Consider the following 15187-nt stretch of genomic DNA (forward strand, 5'->3'; position numbering starts at 1 on the left):
CTGTGTCTTTAGCATAGTATTTCACTAGCAATCTTAGCAATGACAGTACTATTCAAACGTTGAACTTACAAGTCATACCCAGAGTGTAAATCACAATGATGACCACCAGTAATCATAGAAAACAATATGGTTTTCAGAAAGCAGTAAAATTAGACCAATCTGAGAAACACCCACCCATTCATAAATAAGGGGAGAGAGTTGGGGCTTGAGCAACTTAGCAGGCAATTTCTTGTATAAGTGATTAGCACAACTATTTATTTTTTTGATACAGAAAGAAAAACTGGCTCTGAATAATTCGACAGCAGAAGCTAAAACCTTGTATGCAACCATCTGTGACTCTACTCCTATGAATCGTTCCTCTCATGGGTCATTAGATGCAAAACAGATTAAAACAGATCATCAGACCAAAAAAGGTCTCCTCATATGTCAGATATACGAACTAGCTTATTGTAAAGAATGTGATCATCCCTTCCTGTGTTGCTCTCTAATAAAGCACTTTGGACAAGTTCCTGATGCAGTAAACAAAAACCATCATTAACTGTAGAGCAAGAGTACTATGTAAAAGCAGAATTATGACAGAAGCAACAACAAAAAGAGTTTGGAGAATCATCTTACTTTGACATCCCTATGGGAGAGAAACTTCCCTAAGCTGTGAATAATCAACCTCATATCTTCAACCTGTAAAAAACAATAAATTATCAATACCACTAGCACGCGAGAACATACCAAAATAAGTAAAAGATTTTGATCTCACCCTAATGTAGCCAATTCGATTCCGATCAAAAAACCTAAAAGCCTATTAAAAAGAAGACTTGCATTAATGAGGGAAGAAAGAAAATCTGAATCACACACTCAAACAAGGAAAGATCTGAGGCAAGGGAAATGAAAGGTGAAATGGAAAATACCTGCAACAAATCCTTATCCACGGCAAGCTCCTTATTCCTTGGATCAACTTTCAGCTCCCTCTTCGCAGACGTATCTCCCTCAGGCCCAGGCCCTGTACTAGCAGCTTTTGTGGTCATTTCCTCCTTGATAAATTCCCTTGCTTCATCTTTCTCAGCCTCCTCTTGAGGTTTAGCATCTGTATCTGTCTTCTCTTCTTCATTTTTCTTCAAAGATGAAATTACCATCTTTCATAAATAAGGATAAATAACAGCACAAACCATATGAAAATGAATTTGCCAAATCAAATCACCATAAATCAGTCCAGGTGTAAAAATGGATGCCTATCATAATGTAAATAATAATAGTATAGACAACATGATTGAAATTCAATCCAGTAACAAAACCAACTGCACAAAAGTTATAAGGAAGCATCCAAAAACCCAGTAGTGAAAATAATTTTTAACGAAAACCATTTCAGTTTCCCTGTTTAAAAAAGAAGGAAGCCTACCTCTTTAGAGGAATTGGATTGTGGACTTGCATCATCCATTGCTTCATATTCCTCAGGATCTTCGTCATCTATTTCGTCTTTTGTCTGTGGCTCATCAACATAATCAGAAGTAGTTTCTTCCTTGGTCACAATTACTTCGTCCTCTTGCAGAGCTTGCTGAGCTGCACTTGATGTATCTGATTTAGTAGATTCATTCTTCACAGAGAGCTCATTGGTATTCAATCTTTTTGTTGGTGACTTTTTATCAGTTCCCTTCTCATGGGTTTCTTCGCGTTGCCTCTTACGCTGATTTCTTTTTGTCATAAATCTTACACGCAGTTTCTACACATTGAAAACAATGTTAGTGAAAATTCTTAAGAGAGAAATTTAAGTAAAATAAGCAAAAATCATCATAAACCAACCTGAAGAAATGTTAAAATGCGGCAACCCATTTGATACTGAAGCATTTCATACAGTGCCTCTGCAAATAATGAAAGCTGCAAAAATGGAATATAATTGGTGTAAATGAAAAAACTAAAAAGAATAAAACACCAAAATTGCTTCAGATAACATGAAGTTATAAATGAAAATATATGGGATAGCAAAAATTTTTTTAAAAATTGTAGATATTAAGGCAGAAAGATAACAAGACAAAAGAAACCTCAAATGTTGATTCCTCAATGTCCTTGTCAGTATAATCCAAAAGTGAATCCAGCGAAAGTGACAAAGATCGCAACTGCAGCATTAGAATGCATAATTAGACAACTAATAGCAAGGGATATTAGATAGTTTGTGCAAAAAGAACATTTTCCTTCACTATAGCCCAGCCCAGTGTATAAGATATGATTAACTTACTTTAGAATCCTTGCTCCAATTTGTTTGTAGAATCAACCCAGGATGCCTCGGAGGAGGTTCCTCAGACTTCCTCTTTTCTTTGGATTCTCTGTTAGGATTGCTTCGGGATTCATCTTTACTATCTTTGTCCTCTTTCTCATCTTTTGACTTTTCCGCTTCTTTCAATTTTCCCCTCTTGTCATCATAATTATCTTTTGTGATAACCTTTTGCTTGTCATTCAGACACTCCACATTAGTCACCTTTTCATCCTTATTCTCCTTCTCAGCCTTGATTTCTGATTTACTTGAAGTAGCAGCATTGCCTTGTTTCTCTGAACCTGCTTGCTTCCCTATATTTGAGGTGCAACTTCCAGCTTGAGCCACTTCTTTCTCATCCTTATCATCATCTTCCTTAGTTTCAGCTACTTCATTATTAGCTTGTGTAGCAGGTACCTTTCTTTTAGGCACCCTCTTAATAATTTTCTTCTTTACAGTTGTTTTCACACTGGCATTTTGTACAGCTGCAGCACCGCTGGCATCTGAATTATCCTTTGGTTGATCTTCAGAGCACCCCGTTTCCCTCTCCACTTTTGCCTCAAGGGGAACACCATTATCTTCACTCTGATCAGTTTTCCCAACTGCCTCCTTTTTTGCAATCTTTTTCCGTACAAAAGTTTTAACCCCAGCACGATCAGCAAAAGATTCTTCCTTTTGACTGGCAATCTGTGATTTAGCATCCTGCTCTCCAACATCTTCATCAACCTTGTCACTTTGTTTGCTAGCAGTATTCACTTCGGCAGCTGTCTTATTAGCAACCTTCTGTTTGACAATCCTCTTTATAATTTTCTTCTTCACAGACTTCACAGCACCCGTCTTAGCACCAGCAGCTTCTTCCTGTTCCTTTTTCTCAGGACCTCCTCCTACTGCTGTTTCACTGCCATCTTTTACCTCAACTTTATTTTCACCCCCACTAACCGTTCCTTCAGCTGCATCTCCTTCAATAGAGTTGCCGCGTTTCTCCTTTTTGTTAGCAACTACTCCGTGACTAGAGGACACAGACTGAATCCTTTTTTCTGGTTTGCCTCTCTCAGTTTGTTTTGCAGAATCTGTTTCCTTGTCTAGCCAAATAAATGAAAAATTAAAGGGGAAGAAGCTCAGATCCAATTTCATAAGTGATCATGTCCATACAAAATATTTAAGCAAATCAGTAAGATGATGTAATTTGTAAAAAATCAATTCACCTTTTAATCCTTCCTTCCTCTCCTTAGATTTCTAAAAGAAAACAAATTCACCATTAGTAAAGTGGGCAACATATCCACTGGTCCTTATTTTATTACAAAAATGAAAATTTAGGGAAAGAAAATTGAAAAACTAAGGGTCACCCATATATCCATCTTAACTCAAAACCTGATATCAAGTGTTAGGGCATTGATTGCACAGAATGCTCCAAGCAATTGTCTGTCCAAAATCTTTAGAAACTTGATTTACAGGTCTTGATGACATTCAGCATGCATGATAGGCATTTAATTAAAACGTAATCCACTGCGATTTTGGCATGTTGCATTCTAGTAACACTTCCAGTTTGTTATTGTTCTTCTTCTTGTGTGTGTGGGTGGGGGGGGGGGTGGGGGAGTTGTCAATGTGTCTGCTTGTAAATGTGCACACTTCACATGCATAAACTATGCATATGCATCTTCTTAATACAGCTCATGCAAGTACATAGGCATTCACTTGGACAAAACTGTGCATAAGGAAACCTAACAGAAAAGGCAGGGAAAAAAATAGAATAATACCTCCTTTTTCAAGGAAAGCTGGCGCTCTCTCTCACAAACAGCTTTCCTATGAGCTAGCCATTGGGCTTGCCATGTATCAAATGAAGGGAGGCATTCAGATAAATCTGGAACAAACAGCACAGTGACCTCTTTATGGCTAAACAGTCCATCCTTGCCAACTCTATCATAATGTATCTGCAAATAACAAAAGGAGCTTAAAACTAGCTTCTTGACGTCAAGAAACAAAATTCAAACTTTAGAAACTGTAAGAAGAAAAATCATTACAACTTCTAAGCTCATGCAATAGAGAATGTGATGATAAATGTTTGCCACCTGGCTAAACTGCCAGTCGCAACAAGATAAGTTTTGCACATTTCTACATTATCTGCTTACTGAATTTTAGAATATTTCCCTATGTTCCAGCTATCATATTACCCGCATATATAGTCACTGATATTAATATCTACTAGACCCTAAACAGTATCTTCAAGTGATCAAGCAACCTTTCTCTTTCTTTCCTTTTGAAGGCCTATGGAATCAAGATCTTCAGAAATGAAACATGAAAGGATTACAGCGAGTGATCTATGCAAAATAATTTCAAGATGAAAACCACCAAAAGATAACCATCCTTGATGGTCATGTTTGTCTGGTCTACTCAATGACCAAAAATAAGAAATACATAAACCAATAAAAGTTTAGATCATGGCTGCTGAGAACAATTAAATTGGATTTTAAGTTCAATAGAATCAACATCTGTTTACAACTTAGCCTGAGATAGAATGAAAAAAAAAAAAAGAGGAGATGGATCCTGCAGAATAATTTTGAATAAAAAGATTCAAACATAAGGCAGAAATTTTTATCCGTAGAATTGCAGCTTCTGAGCAATACCACAGAAGGTTTTTTGGAGACAACTAGAACAAATAATAATACCTCAAGGAAACGATTCCAGTGCTGACAGTTCTGCAAATCAAGATTGGCTACATCCTTTCCATACCTGTTCAAGTAAAATAACTCCCCATTTGAAAAATGAATCAAGTGATACATAGCTTACTACTACTAGCAGACAGGACAAACCTAAGGGCTGTTCGAATGAGAGAGGACTCATCATCAGTAGGATTGCTGCCATCAGCAGAAACCCAAGGTCCACCAATTGCCATGAAGGAATGATCCTTTTTAAGAACAGCAAACCTTAGAATATTGCAAATATGTAGTATGCGATCATCAGGGATTTTTTCAGATGAAAGCTCTTCCAAAGCACTCCTGCTTAATCCACTCATCAAAATCATCTGAATGAAAGAAATGAACATACATTACTCAAGCACGATTAAAATTAACTTTGGTTGGAATCTTCAATATTCCTATCAGAGAAAGCCAAAGAGACAAACAAGTGAGAGAGCTTAAATCACACATGAATTATTACAAATAAATTGTACAAAGGAAACTTCAAAGCAGTCAAATGAATCACACAAAGGATTGGAAACTTCAAAGATCGACGACAGCATAGCTCATGCTTCTACAGCTTTTATCTACTATTAGCCAAATAAAAGCAGAATATGATACAATAAACTTGAAAACAAAACAGAATTTTCTTAAGTTTCAACTTAAACAAAATGCCCTGATCTTCTTTTCAGTACTTCAGCATGTTAATATAAGTTTCATAAGAAATTAACAAAATAAGTGCAAGACTACTATATCTCATCCTTTAGTGTCTTGACCAACATATACCCCTGAAGGTTTTTTGATTAATCATAGAAGTAAATAGATAACAAAATATAAAAGAACACTGTTAGGATACTAAATTCTATGTATAGTCTTCTAGATCAAACAAACAAGAAAACACCTTCCACAGGTACTTGCCAACATAAGGAACAAAACAGAAGTATGAGATTAGTCATGATGCCAGTTCAACCAAAAGAGTAGAGTTATAAGATATGAACTGCCTGGAAAAAAAGTCCTCAATTGTCATCCAAACAAAAAAAAAAACTGTTGTAGAGCAAGCAAGAGAGAAAGGGAGAGATAAAGAATTGATGTCAGTTCAATCCAGTGAGTGAATTTATAAGACAAGTACTACCTGCCCAATACAGTCCTGCAGATGTCCCATAAAAAACGAAGGGGATAGGTGGAGGCAGGGAGAGACAGGGCCCATTCAAAATAACCCATTATTTCAATGAAGTTTTGCTCCCAACCACTAGTGCAATAGAAACTCCATAACACCAAAGCACACATTCAAAGCTTAAATGCTTTAATCAGAAAGAACTCAGTTCTACATTATTCAGATATTCTGTTCTGATGACTAAAATTAAACCCCATGATGCAGAAAAAATGAAATAACCAATTCACATTTGATAAAAACGTGCTTCCTCAGAAAAGGATAGAAGTATTATAGATAAAAAGGCTATAGTTTCTATCATCAGATGCTACATTTATAAATGACCAACCTTTGCATTCCACACTGTACTTCCTTGTTCAGACTTTTCAGGTTCAACAGGCAAAAGCTTGCTGGAAATTTCTTCTGATTCAGCTAAACAACCTTCTTCAACAAAATCATGCTCAAAGCTGCTCCACTCAACATAAACCATACTATTACAATTCCATAAAAATATAAGGTGCCATATCATTTAGTTGGTCAAAGTAAGTTAGCGAGGGTGAAATGAGGGGAGGAAATGAAAACAGCGATTAAAGTTAATTAGGATCCCACAACTACTTAAGTTTGAACAACTAATTTTGTCTCAATTGTTTTATTATTCCCCAGGCAAATGACCAAGCTTCATGACAAACAATTCATTAGCAGTTTCACTTCCTCAAAAAATAATTAATTAATTAATTAATAAAGTAACAGTTCATAGAAACAATTAAGATATCTAAAACCATGATGGGAAGACCACTTTAGTCTTTAGCCAATAAATAGACAACAAACCAAGAAGTTCAATGCTAGTTGAGATGTCCAAAAGCTATTCGAGTAACAAAGGGATCCACGAAGGATACCTGACAGGAGTATGCATAGAGAGCTTAAGGTTCTCCTTTGGCCAGTTTAGAACAGCCTACAGCAGTTGAAGATGTTAGCTCAAAGCAAATATCTAAAAGTACAAATTTAACACATCACTGAATTTTGAGAGAGAGAGAAAGAAAGACCTTTGAAAATTCAGGAGGTACAAAAAGCCTGGGATATCGCTTATCAATTGACAGATAATCTCTCTCTACATCTACCAAGGTGGATGAATATACCTGCAAGTAGGCAGAATATATTGCTTGAAGGATCAATAACATTTTAAATGACATGCATATTGAGAAAATACATATCCATGTTACAGGAAAATATATTGAACAAGGTTTCCAACTCAGGAAAGTTGGATAAGTTCTCTAAAGTAAAGGTAAGTTTCATCAATTGGAAGAACTAGAAGTTGTAGCGAACCACCACAGCTTAGAGCCGTTTGCATATATAAATCCAGGGAGCTCTGAAAGTTTTGAAATAGACTCTATGAATGTAAAATATGGTTTAACCAATGAGGAAAAATACGAGACGGTGAGGGCAAGGAAAACATCCAAGGAAACGAGGATTGAAGTAGCAAATTGAAACCAGTCAAAATAAAATATTAGAAAAGGTGCCCCAAGAACCAAGGATCAAACCTAGGGTCAAATAAGTAGGCAACGGCTTATACACATCTGAAGAATTATCTAGACTGTGGAAAAAATGGCAACTAGCCCTGCGCACCATGAGCCAAAGACCAACAGGAAGCAACAAAAACTGAAGGCCCAAGTCAAGAGTGAAGACAAAAAGAACGTAGATACAAATCAGATTCCAAAAGGAAAAAAGCAAATTCTTGAAGAAGTTCAAATTATCTTCGAATGGGGAGCTCTTGCTGTCCTTTTACCTTGCAGACATATTCTCTCCTTTTTTCCTTAACAGGTGAGAGACGCCTTCAGCAATACAGAACACCAAGTTAGTTATGAAGACTGTGAGAAACACAAGGAGCTAAACATTCAGAACTAGAGCAGGATGGAATGTAAAACATCAAGATCCACCTATGCGAAGCTTCACGACGTGGGGAGTCTCGCCTCAAAGGTCGAGCCTCTTTTGTCAAAGAGGGACCACGGTGGTCCCTAGAAACTCTTGGTGGAGTTCTTTCACGCGTAACTTCAAGTGTGCGCTTGCGCTCGCGTTCTCTCTCCTTCTCCCGTCGCTCCAAGATGCGCAAACGTTCACGTTCTCTTTCTCGTTCTCGAAGTCGTTCTCGTTCCCGCATCCTTTCCCTCTCTCTGTCTTTCTCTCTTTCACGCAAATGCTCCCGATGACGCTCCTCCACTCTCATCTCAAACTCCCTAAGATAACCAGCCCTGTCATCCTTGCGTTCATCAATCCTAGGATGACCACTGCGTGACAATGTACTACTCGGATATTCAGACTCAAGGGATGCAACATGAAGTCCCTTTGTTCCATAATCCCTACCAGGTGGTAGGCTCACTCCATAACCAGGATTTGCAGAATTAGGTGGATACATGAGATCATCCACATTTCTCTTTGGAGCTGCCCCTAATATCGATGGAGGTTGTCCACCATAAGAAGAAGAAGAACTAAGCAATGATAAACTGCGGGGATCAGCATCTATTCTTCCTCCATAAGGCATAAGATCTTGGGTGGAATGACGACTAGCAGCACTCCTTGCTGCAAGATAATCAGCTTGTCTGCCAGAAATGGGTTGCTACTCAGTGTAGTAAGCAATATATTACCATCTAACAAGCAGTCAACAGACTATCACCAAGAAGGATGAGAAGGTTGACCTTGGCCATATACTTACGAGGGAATGAGTATAAGTGAAGAAGTGTAGCTATGAAGTACAAACCATCCTCAATTGAAAATTGTACATTAAATATTTCATCAATATAAAAATACCTTGAACCACCTTCATGAGGAGCTGATTGAGCTTTGAGCAATTGTTCTTGTCGAAGCAAGACAGCTTGATCAAGACGATCATATATCTCAGGCTGTTGAGCAATATAGTAAAAATTAAAGATCACAACCAAAAAAGAGAACAAGAAACAAAAGTACAAGATGGTCAAAGCTGGAGCAGATTTATATTCAGAACATGAAAAAAAAACACTACAAAAGTAAACAGAAGCTAATAAAAGAAGCATCATGAAATTGCTGGACCTGATGCTGATGACCATAAATAGCAGAATCAGCATATCTTCCACTTGACTCACTTGGCAAGTCCCTCCCCAAATAACCACCCTGCCGTTCTCCATATTGTCTTCTCTCCACTGTAGGATAGTCAGGAATCTTCTCTGCATACAGTTGATCACCTTTGTGACTATAACTGTGACTTGATGATGAAACATAGTCAGTAGATGCAAATTTTGGTGAATCTGGCATAGCTGAGGCATAAGCACTACGAGCTTCCAAAGCTGATGGTCCAGCCCCTTTGGAACTTATTGCAGGAACCTAGTACATATAAAATTCATCAAATCCAAAATTCAATCAACAAATGTAAATAATATTGTTCATTACCAAATTAATCAACAAATGTAAATAATATTGTCCATTACCAAATTACAATTAACACACAGAGTGACGCATGTTCTTCCAAAATAACAGTCTAATATCACCTTAGAACCAACTAATAATATACCTTAATGAGCATTAGGCCATCATGATTGACTATCAGATGCTAAGACATATTAAACTCCCAAGGAAAAGAAAAGCAGCACAAAATTAATGAAACTGACCAGGATTCACAAATATCTACAATAAGGCTTAAAGAGAAAGGACAATTCAAAGCAAGATGAAATATACGAATTACCAAAACAAACACATAGGAAAACAGACCAAATTCCACTGACCTGCTGAGTAGCACTCAAAGCAGCTGTGCCATATATGGAGCTATACTGCCCCCCATAATGAGCTGATACCGAAGGAAGGGCTCTGTACCCACCAACATCTGCTTCTTGAGAACTACCTAGAATTGATGAATGCCGGGAAGCCAAGGACATTTGAGCTCCCCCATCAGGTCCTCCAACGGAACTCCCAGAATAACCAGCCCCCAACTACAAAATTTACCAAAAAGCAAAAAAAATTGAAACAAAACCAGACCCACTATAACTCTTGAATTATAAAACATACATGGCATGTTATTGCCAGGGAAAATAGCAAATCCCCGGAATTCAGATGCAATGCCACAGCAACAATTTATTTTGAAATAATTATTCACTCATATTAAACGTTTGTATGCTCAGCAACAATAAAGATTGTGAAACAATTATTTAAAACAAAAAGGTTACAAGTCACAGCAACATCAAAGCAAGTACAATTGAGCTGTTTCTCTCACAAACCCAGGCTAACTGTACAAAACATCTTATAATCAGAGCATTCAATCCCATTACAATTTCATACAAAAAACAATGAGCTCGAAAACAGAAAGACCTACCATCTTTAACGCTAACATTGTGGGAAAAAGAAGACTCACATTTTGTGCATATCCAGATTGACCTCCATAGGTTTGCTGCCCGTAGGCATTCGTCCCTCTTGACGAATACATTAAATTAATTTAAACCTGAATTAAACAACAAATAAAACAATGTTAATCAACCAAACAAATATAACCCATTCTTTCTTTTCTTAAAATAAAAGAGAACAGAAACAAACCACGGGTTCTTTTCTATGCAAATCGTTTAATTACCAAAAATAAATAAAACCCATAATGGAGAAGATACCTAGGTAATTACTGATAAGACAGGGACAGACGGAAACGTGAGATTTGTGAAAAAATATTGATAAACCCTAATGCATGGATGGGGTGGTGTTGAAGAAGAACAGAGAAATGAAGGGGCGGGTGACTTTGAGGATGACTTGAAACTCGACTTAATATATTCTCAGAAGTCAGAAAGAGGTTTAGCACCAATTTTTTGCTTTAGTTTCATTGGCTCAATTCCATGTATCTCAAGGTCTTTACGGCGGGCTCAGAAAAAACACCAGAGGGTGAATCCATCTCAGCCCGATATCGTCGTGCTGGGCTTCCGTGGACCCCAATCAGCTCATTTGGTTTGGGCTCTCTTGGCTCTCAGCCCGAACCAGAGGCAAGAATAAAAGGCCGTTGCATGACCATTGAGAGGGGGTTATGCCATAAGGTTTGCTTTCCACGTTCCGTTCGATAATCAAAATTTAATTTATTTTAAAAAAATTATAAAAAATATTTTTCGTTATTCAAATAAACTAAGGAGATTGTCTATAAACAAGTGTAATAAAATTTTCTTGAATCAATAATTATTCAAAAATAATTATAATTTACTCACATATTTTTATAAATAGATAATTATTCGAAAATATAATTTAATTACATTATATTTTATCCATCATAATCAATTAAATTTTGTGTATAGATGTTTATTTTTAGTCAATTCTTCACATATTATAAATTATTTTCAAACTATTATTTAGAAAAAATATTAGAGAATAAATATTTGGGAAAAAAACGAAAAAACTAGTAGAAATAGAAAATCATGTTTTTAGATATATTAAATAGAAAATCATATCTTTGAAATTAGAAAGATGGTCTTTCATTTTTTTAAAAAAAAATAATAAGTTATGTCTTTTGATATATTAAATAAAAAAATCATATTACCTTTCGAAAAAAAAAAGAAAATCATTTCTTTAAACCAAGCATATGGTGCTGAGGAAACATAAATGCCAAAGAGAGAAGTAACGTGTCTTTCAATTTAGATAAGTATTCCATCTCTGACAACAAAATGATAATTTACAAGTATAACTATTACATATTAGCATGGAAAGAAATAAAGAATGAAAGAGCATTGTCGTACTATAAATGCCCTTTAAATGAGAATATTATTACATATAATCAAAAGCCAAGGTATCGTTTACAAAAATACACTGACCTTGAAAGTAATGGATGAATATTCATCATAATGCACTAACTTACAATATGTATAAAACCAATAAAGTAGTTACAATAACATCATCATTATACAACCAGCAACACAACGGTCAACTTAAAAAGGTTCACACTTGTTAATGAACCTTATAATTAGCATCAACATCAACCACAAGTGCCAAAAAGTTACAATATCAGGAACTTACCTTCACAAAAAGTTTTAGAGCCATCCAAGCTCAATGGTCAGCAAGAAATGTCCTCAGCCATTTAAGTCTTCAGTCAAGAGCAACATTGAAAAACATAAACATAAGAGTTGGAGATTCAGGAAGCTTAATTGAAATAAGAACCCTTTCCCTCGCTGTCAATCCCTCTACTTGACTTAAAATCCCATCCAACTCTTGAGCCTTTTGTTGGATGTTCATTTGTACCCCAACACTCTTGCTGAACTCAATTTCAGCCTCCTTTATGTTTTCACCCAATATAGTAGCAACAGTAATAATTGATTCAGATGTAATGGGATAACCCATCTCATTTGGCCTTTTCCTCTTTTTTACTGAAGTAGTTTCACTTCTAGGAGCTGATGTTTGAGGTTGAATATTAGAAAAATCCTCATCATCGAAACTATATCTAGCTGGGTTTTCACCTTCAGTTTTCTCATTTATTGTATCATTACATTTTTGCATTTGTTCGATGATATCTGCTGCAATTTGTGTTTTTTTTCCTGTTGCATGAACTCTTACATAAATAAGACTAAGCTCGTTGAAGAAAGAAAAACTCTTTCTTCTAAAAAGGGCAGCCTCATTGTGACTTTAACAGTAAAACGAAAAAGATGACTATTAATTATATTATTATTAAGAAACTAACATGAAAATACTTAAATAAGTTCAAACCAAAAACTTACTCGTATGTAAGATTCTCATATAGGATCATCAGTAACAACCATATTTCTTTAATCATCCCACCCAAATCCACTAGTATGTGTCCCTTGCACCATATCATATATAATAGCGCATTCTTTTTTTAAAGTCTTTATTCTAGACACTATATAGGGCTTTGCCTTCAAGTTTGCATTCGGTAATTTTGTTGCAAGCATATTTTCAAGTTCTATTAAATAGCCCCTTCTAAAACCAGTGTCAGCATTGTATTTTCCTATATTGTGCAAATCAGTCAAAGCTGAAATAAGTACAACATCTTTATGATAATTTCATTTTCTTTTGGTTCCCTTTAAACTTTGAGAAACTAGGGCTGAAGATGCAAACATTGTTTTCTACCATACACCAAATATTTTATTATAAAAAATTAATTATAATGCTAAAAAATAAAAGATAAAAAAATACATCCAATAATATATTAAAACTTGTCAAAAGTTATTCACATGATAAAAAGTACAATATAAACAACAATTGACAAGACATTAAAACACAAATAACAAATTAAAAAAAAGCACAACTTGTACTGACAAAGGAGATAAGCACTAAAATAATCCTTCAATTAACAATAAGCCTAACAAATATCAATCATCATTTTGTCTAGATGCTTGCCATTCATTAAACATTTGATTTGCTAATTCCATTTTCAAATTACTCCAAATATCAGTAAGATCAATAGTACTTATAAAATCCTCCTCAACTATTATGTTGGTTTGAATATATTCCCCTATATCAACTTCAATAGGATCAAAACTCATCTCCTTCATAATAAAATTATGAAGCAAACAACAAGTTATAATAATCCAATTATGTATCTTAATCGGATAAAATGAGGGACTCCTAAGGATACCCCACCTCATTTTCAACAACCTAAAACACCTTTCTATAACATTGCGAGTAGTTGCATATTTCATATTAAAAATTCTTTAGGATTGCTTGGTTCATGGCCTTGACGTCATTTATTAAAATGATATCGTTGACTCCCAAAAAATGTAAGAAAGCCCTTACAATTTGTATAGTCTGCATCAACTAGATAGTAACAACCTATATAAAATAAACTAAATAAGTTATTTATTTATTTAATTAGAATAATCATATGGTACATAATTTGAAATATCTTCCTATTATCATAGGAAAGCTTACCATGAGGCACTTTAAGTCCATTTTTTCTCCTCAGTGCATCTCGAAAAACTCTACCATCAGCTACAAATCCTTCCCAACTAGGAAGAATAAAGACAAATTGCATGTCAAGTGTACATACGCCTAACATATTTGTTGCAATATCCCCTTTATGAGTGCGATATCTAAGTTTATCTGCACTTGGCACCTTGACCCTCATATATGTCCCATATAGAACACTTAAACAATTATATAAATCCAATATAATGAATTACTTATAAGTAAACCTATTGATGTCTTGTATATATAATTATAAAGGTAATAAGATCAATAATCTACCTTAAACCACTTCCACCGATTATCTGTTGAGTTTGTTATAATGGGCTTAAGTTTTCTAAACAAATGTTCTTAAAATTTTAATACTGCATTTAAAACATTATGAAAGTGCACACTAATTGTCTCACCCTACCTTTTAAAATTTAAACTAATTACTCAATTCTTAACATAATGAGCAATAATATGTAAGAATATTGTTACTTGCTCATCTACAAGCATGTTCTTTGTTGACTTCAACCCTTTAATACTTCCTAACATTTCACATAATTTAAAAAAGGTTTGTCTATTCATCCTAATTTATGGAATACATGAAATATCATTATCATACACAAGTCGCCTCACATATTCTCGATTTGTAATAAAATCTAATGCATAAGATCTTACTCTTGGCCTATAAGTACATAAAGTCGACGCTGCAAACAATAAAGTCAAGAACAAACTAACAGCATGACTAATCTTCATATAAAATTTAAACATAGCTAATAACCTTTTTCTCCATTCAACATCTCTTCTCAAACACAAACAAATCATGACTGCAAAAAATAAATATTCTAATATATTTTATTATGTACACAAAATATTAAAGCCATATGGCATATAAAAAGTAAGAAAATAAAACAAAATAAATAAATAAATATTATTAATTTATGACCATGTTGTATGTATCTTTGCATCAATACCCTAAAATAATGGATTTAATTTCAACTAACTTTCCCAAAAACCCTTTACCTTCCTTAATTGAAATCTTATTTGGAAGCCCTTTATCATAAATTTTTCCTTATTCAATTTGTATTTATAGTATAATTCAAGGATTATGACAATTTTGATTACAACGTTACAAGTTCTAAATTAAATTAAAGTTCAATTAAGAGGTTGAAATCTATGGAATCTAAAAAATGAGAGTGAATCAGGTGAAAAATGAGTTTTAACAAATATCTCTTT

At 34.9% G+C, this 15187-nt stretch overlaps 1 protein-coding gene across 1 annotated transcript; it reads right to left on the reverse strand.

Annotated features, from left to right (window-relative positions):
• LOC18610366 (cell division cycle and apoptosis regulator protein 1) lies at positions 161-10862 on the reverse strand. The gene is made up of 22 exons (XM_007045969.2): positions 10687-10862; positions 10440-10526; positions 9817-10020; positions 9128-9418; positions 8870-8961; positions 8002-8661; positions 7851-7896; positions 7111-7203; positions 6964-7019; positions 6417-6534; positions 5053-5264; positions 4909-4972; positions 4000-4173; positions 3448-3478; positions 2228-3324; positions 2034-2108; positions 1795-1869; positions 1394-1714; positions 906-1109; positions 755-796; positions 616-678; positions 161-509 (listed from the first exon to the last, which is right to left on the reverse strand). The coding sequence occupies exons 2-22, from the start codon at positions 10509-10511 to the stop codon at positions 420-422; spliced, it is 4080 nt and encodes a 1359-aa protein (XP_007046031.2). The 5' UTR covers positions 10512-10526; positions 10687-10862; the 3' UTR covers positions 161-419.

Source organism: Theobroma cacao, chromosome 2, assembly GCF_000208745.1.
Source record: "Theobroma cacao cultivar B97-61/B2 chromosome 2, Criollo_cocoa_genome_V2, whole genome shotgun sequence".
Classification (NCBI taxonomy): Eukaryota; Viridiplantae; Streptophyta; class Magnoliopsida; order Malvales; family Malvaceae; genus Theobroma; species Theobroma cacao.

What these genes read in the sequence shown, in the direction of transcription:
- LOC18610366 (XM_007045969.2), bottom strand. Translation starts at nt 10,511, where the DNA reads ATGTATTCGTCAAGAGGGACGAATGCCTACGGGCAGCAAACCTATGGA. An exon ending in CCTCATGAAGGTGGTTCAAG is followed by an intron (nt 8,662 to 8,869) that starts GTATTTTTATAT and finishes CATTTCTGGCAG; the next exon opens with ACAAGCTGATTATCTTGCAG. An exon ending in ACTGGAATCGTTTCCTTGAG is followed by an intron (nt 4,174 to 4,908) that starts GTATTATTATTT and finishes TGTTATTTGCAG; the next exon opens with ATACATTATGATAGAGTTGG.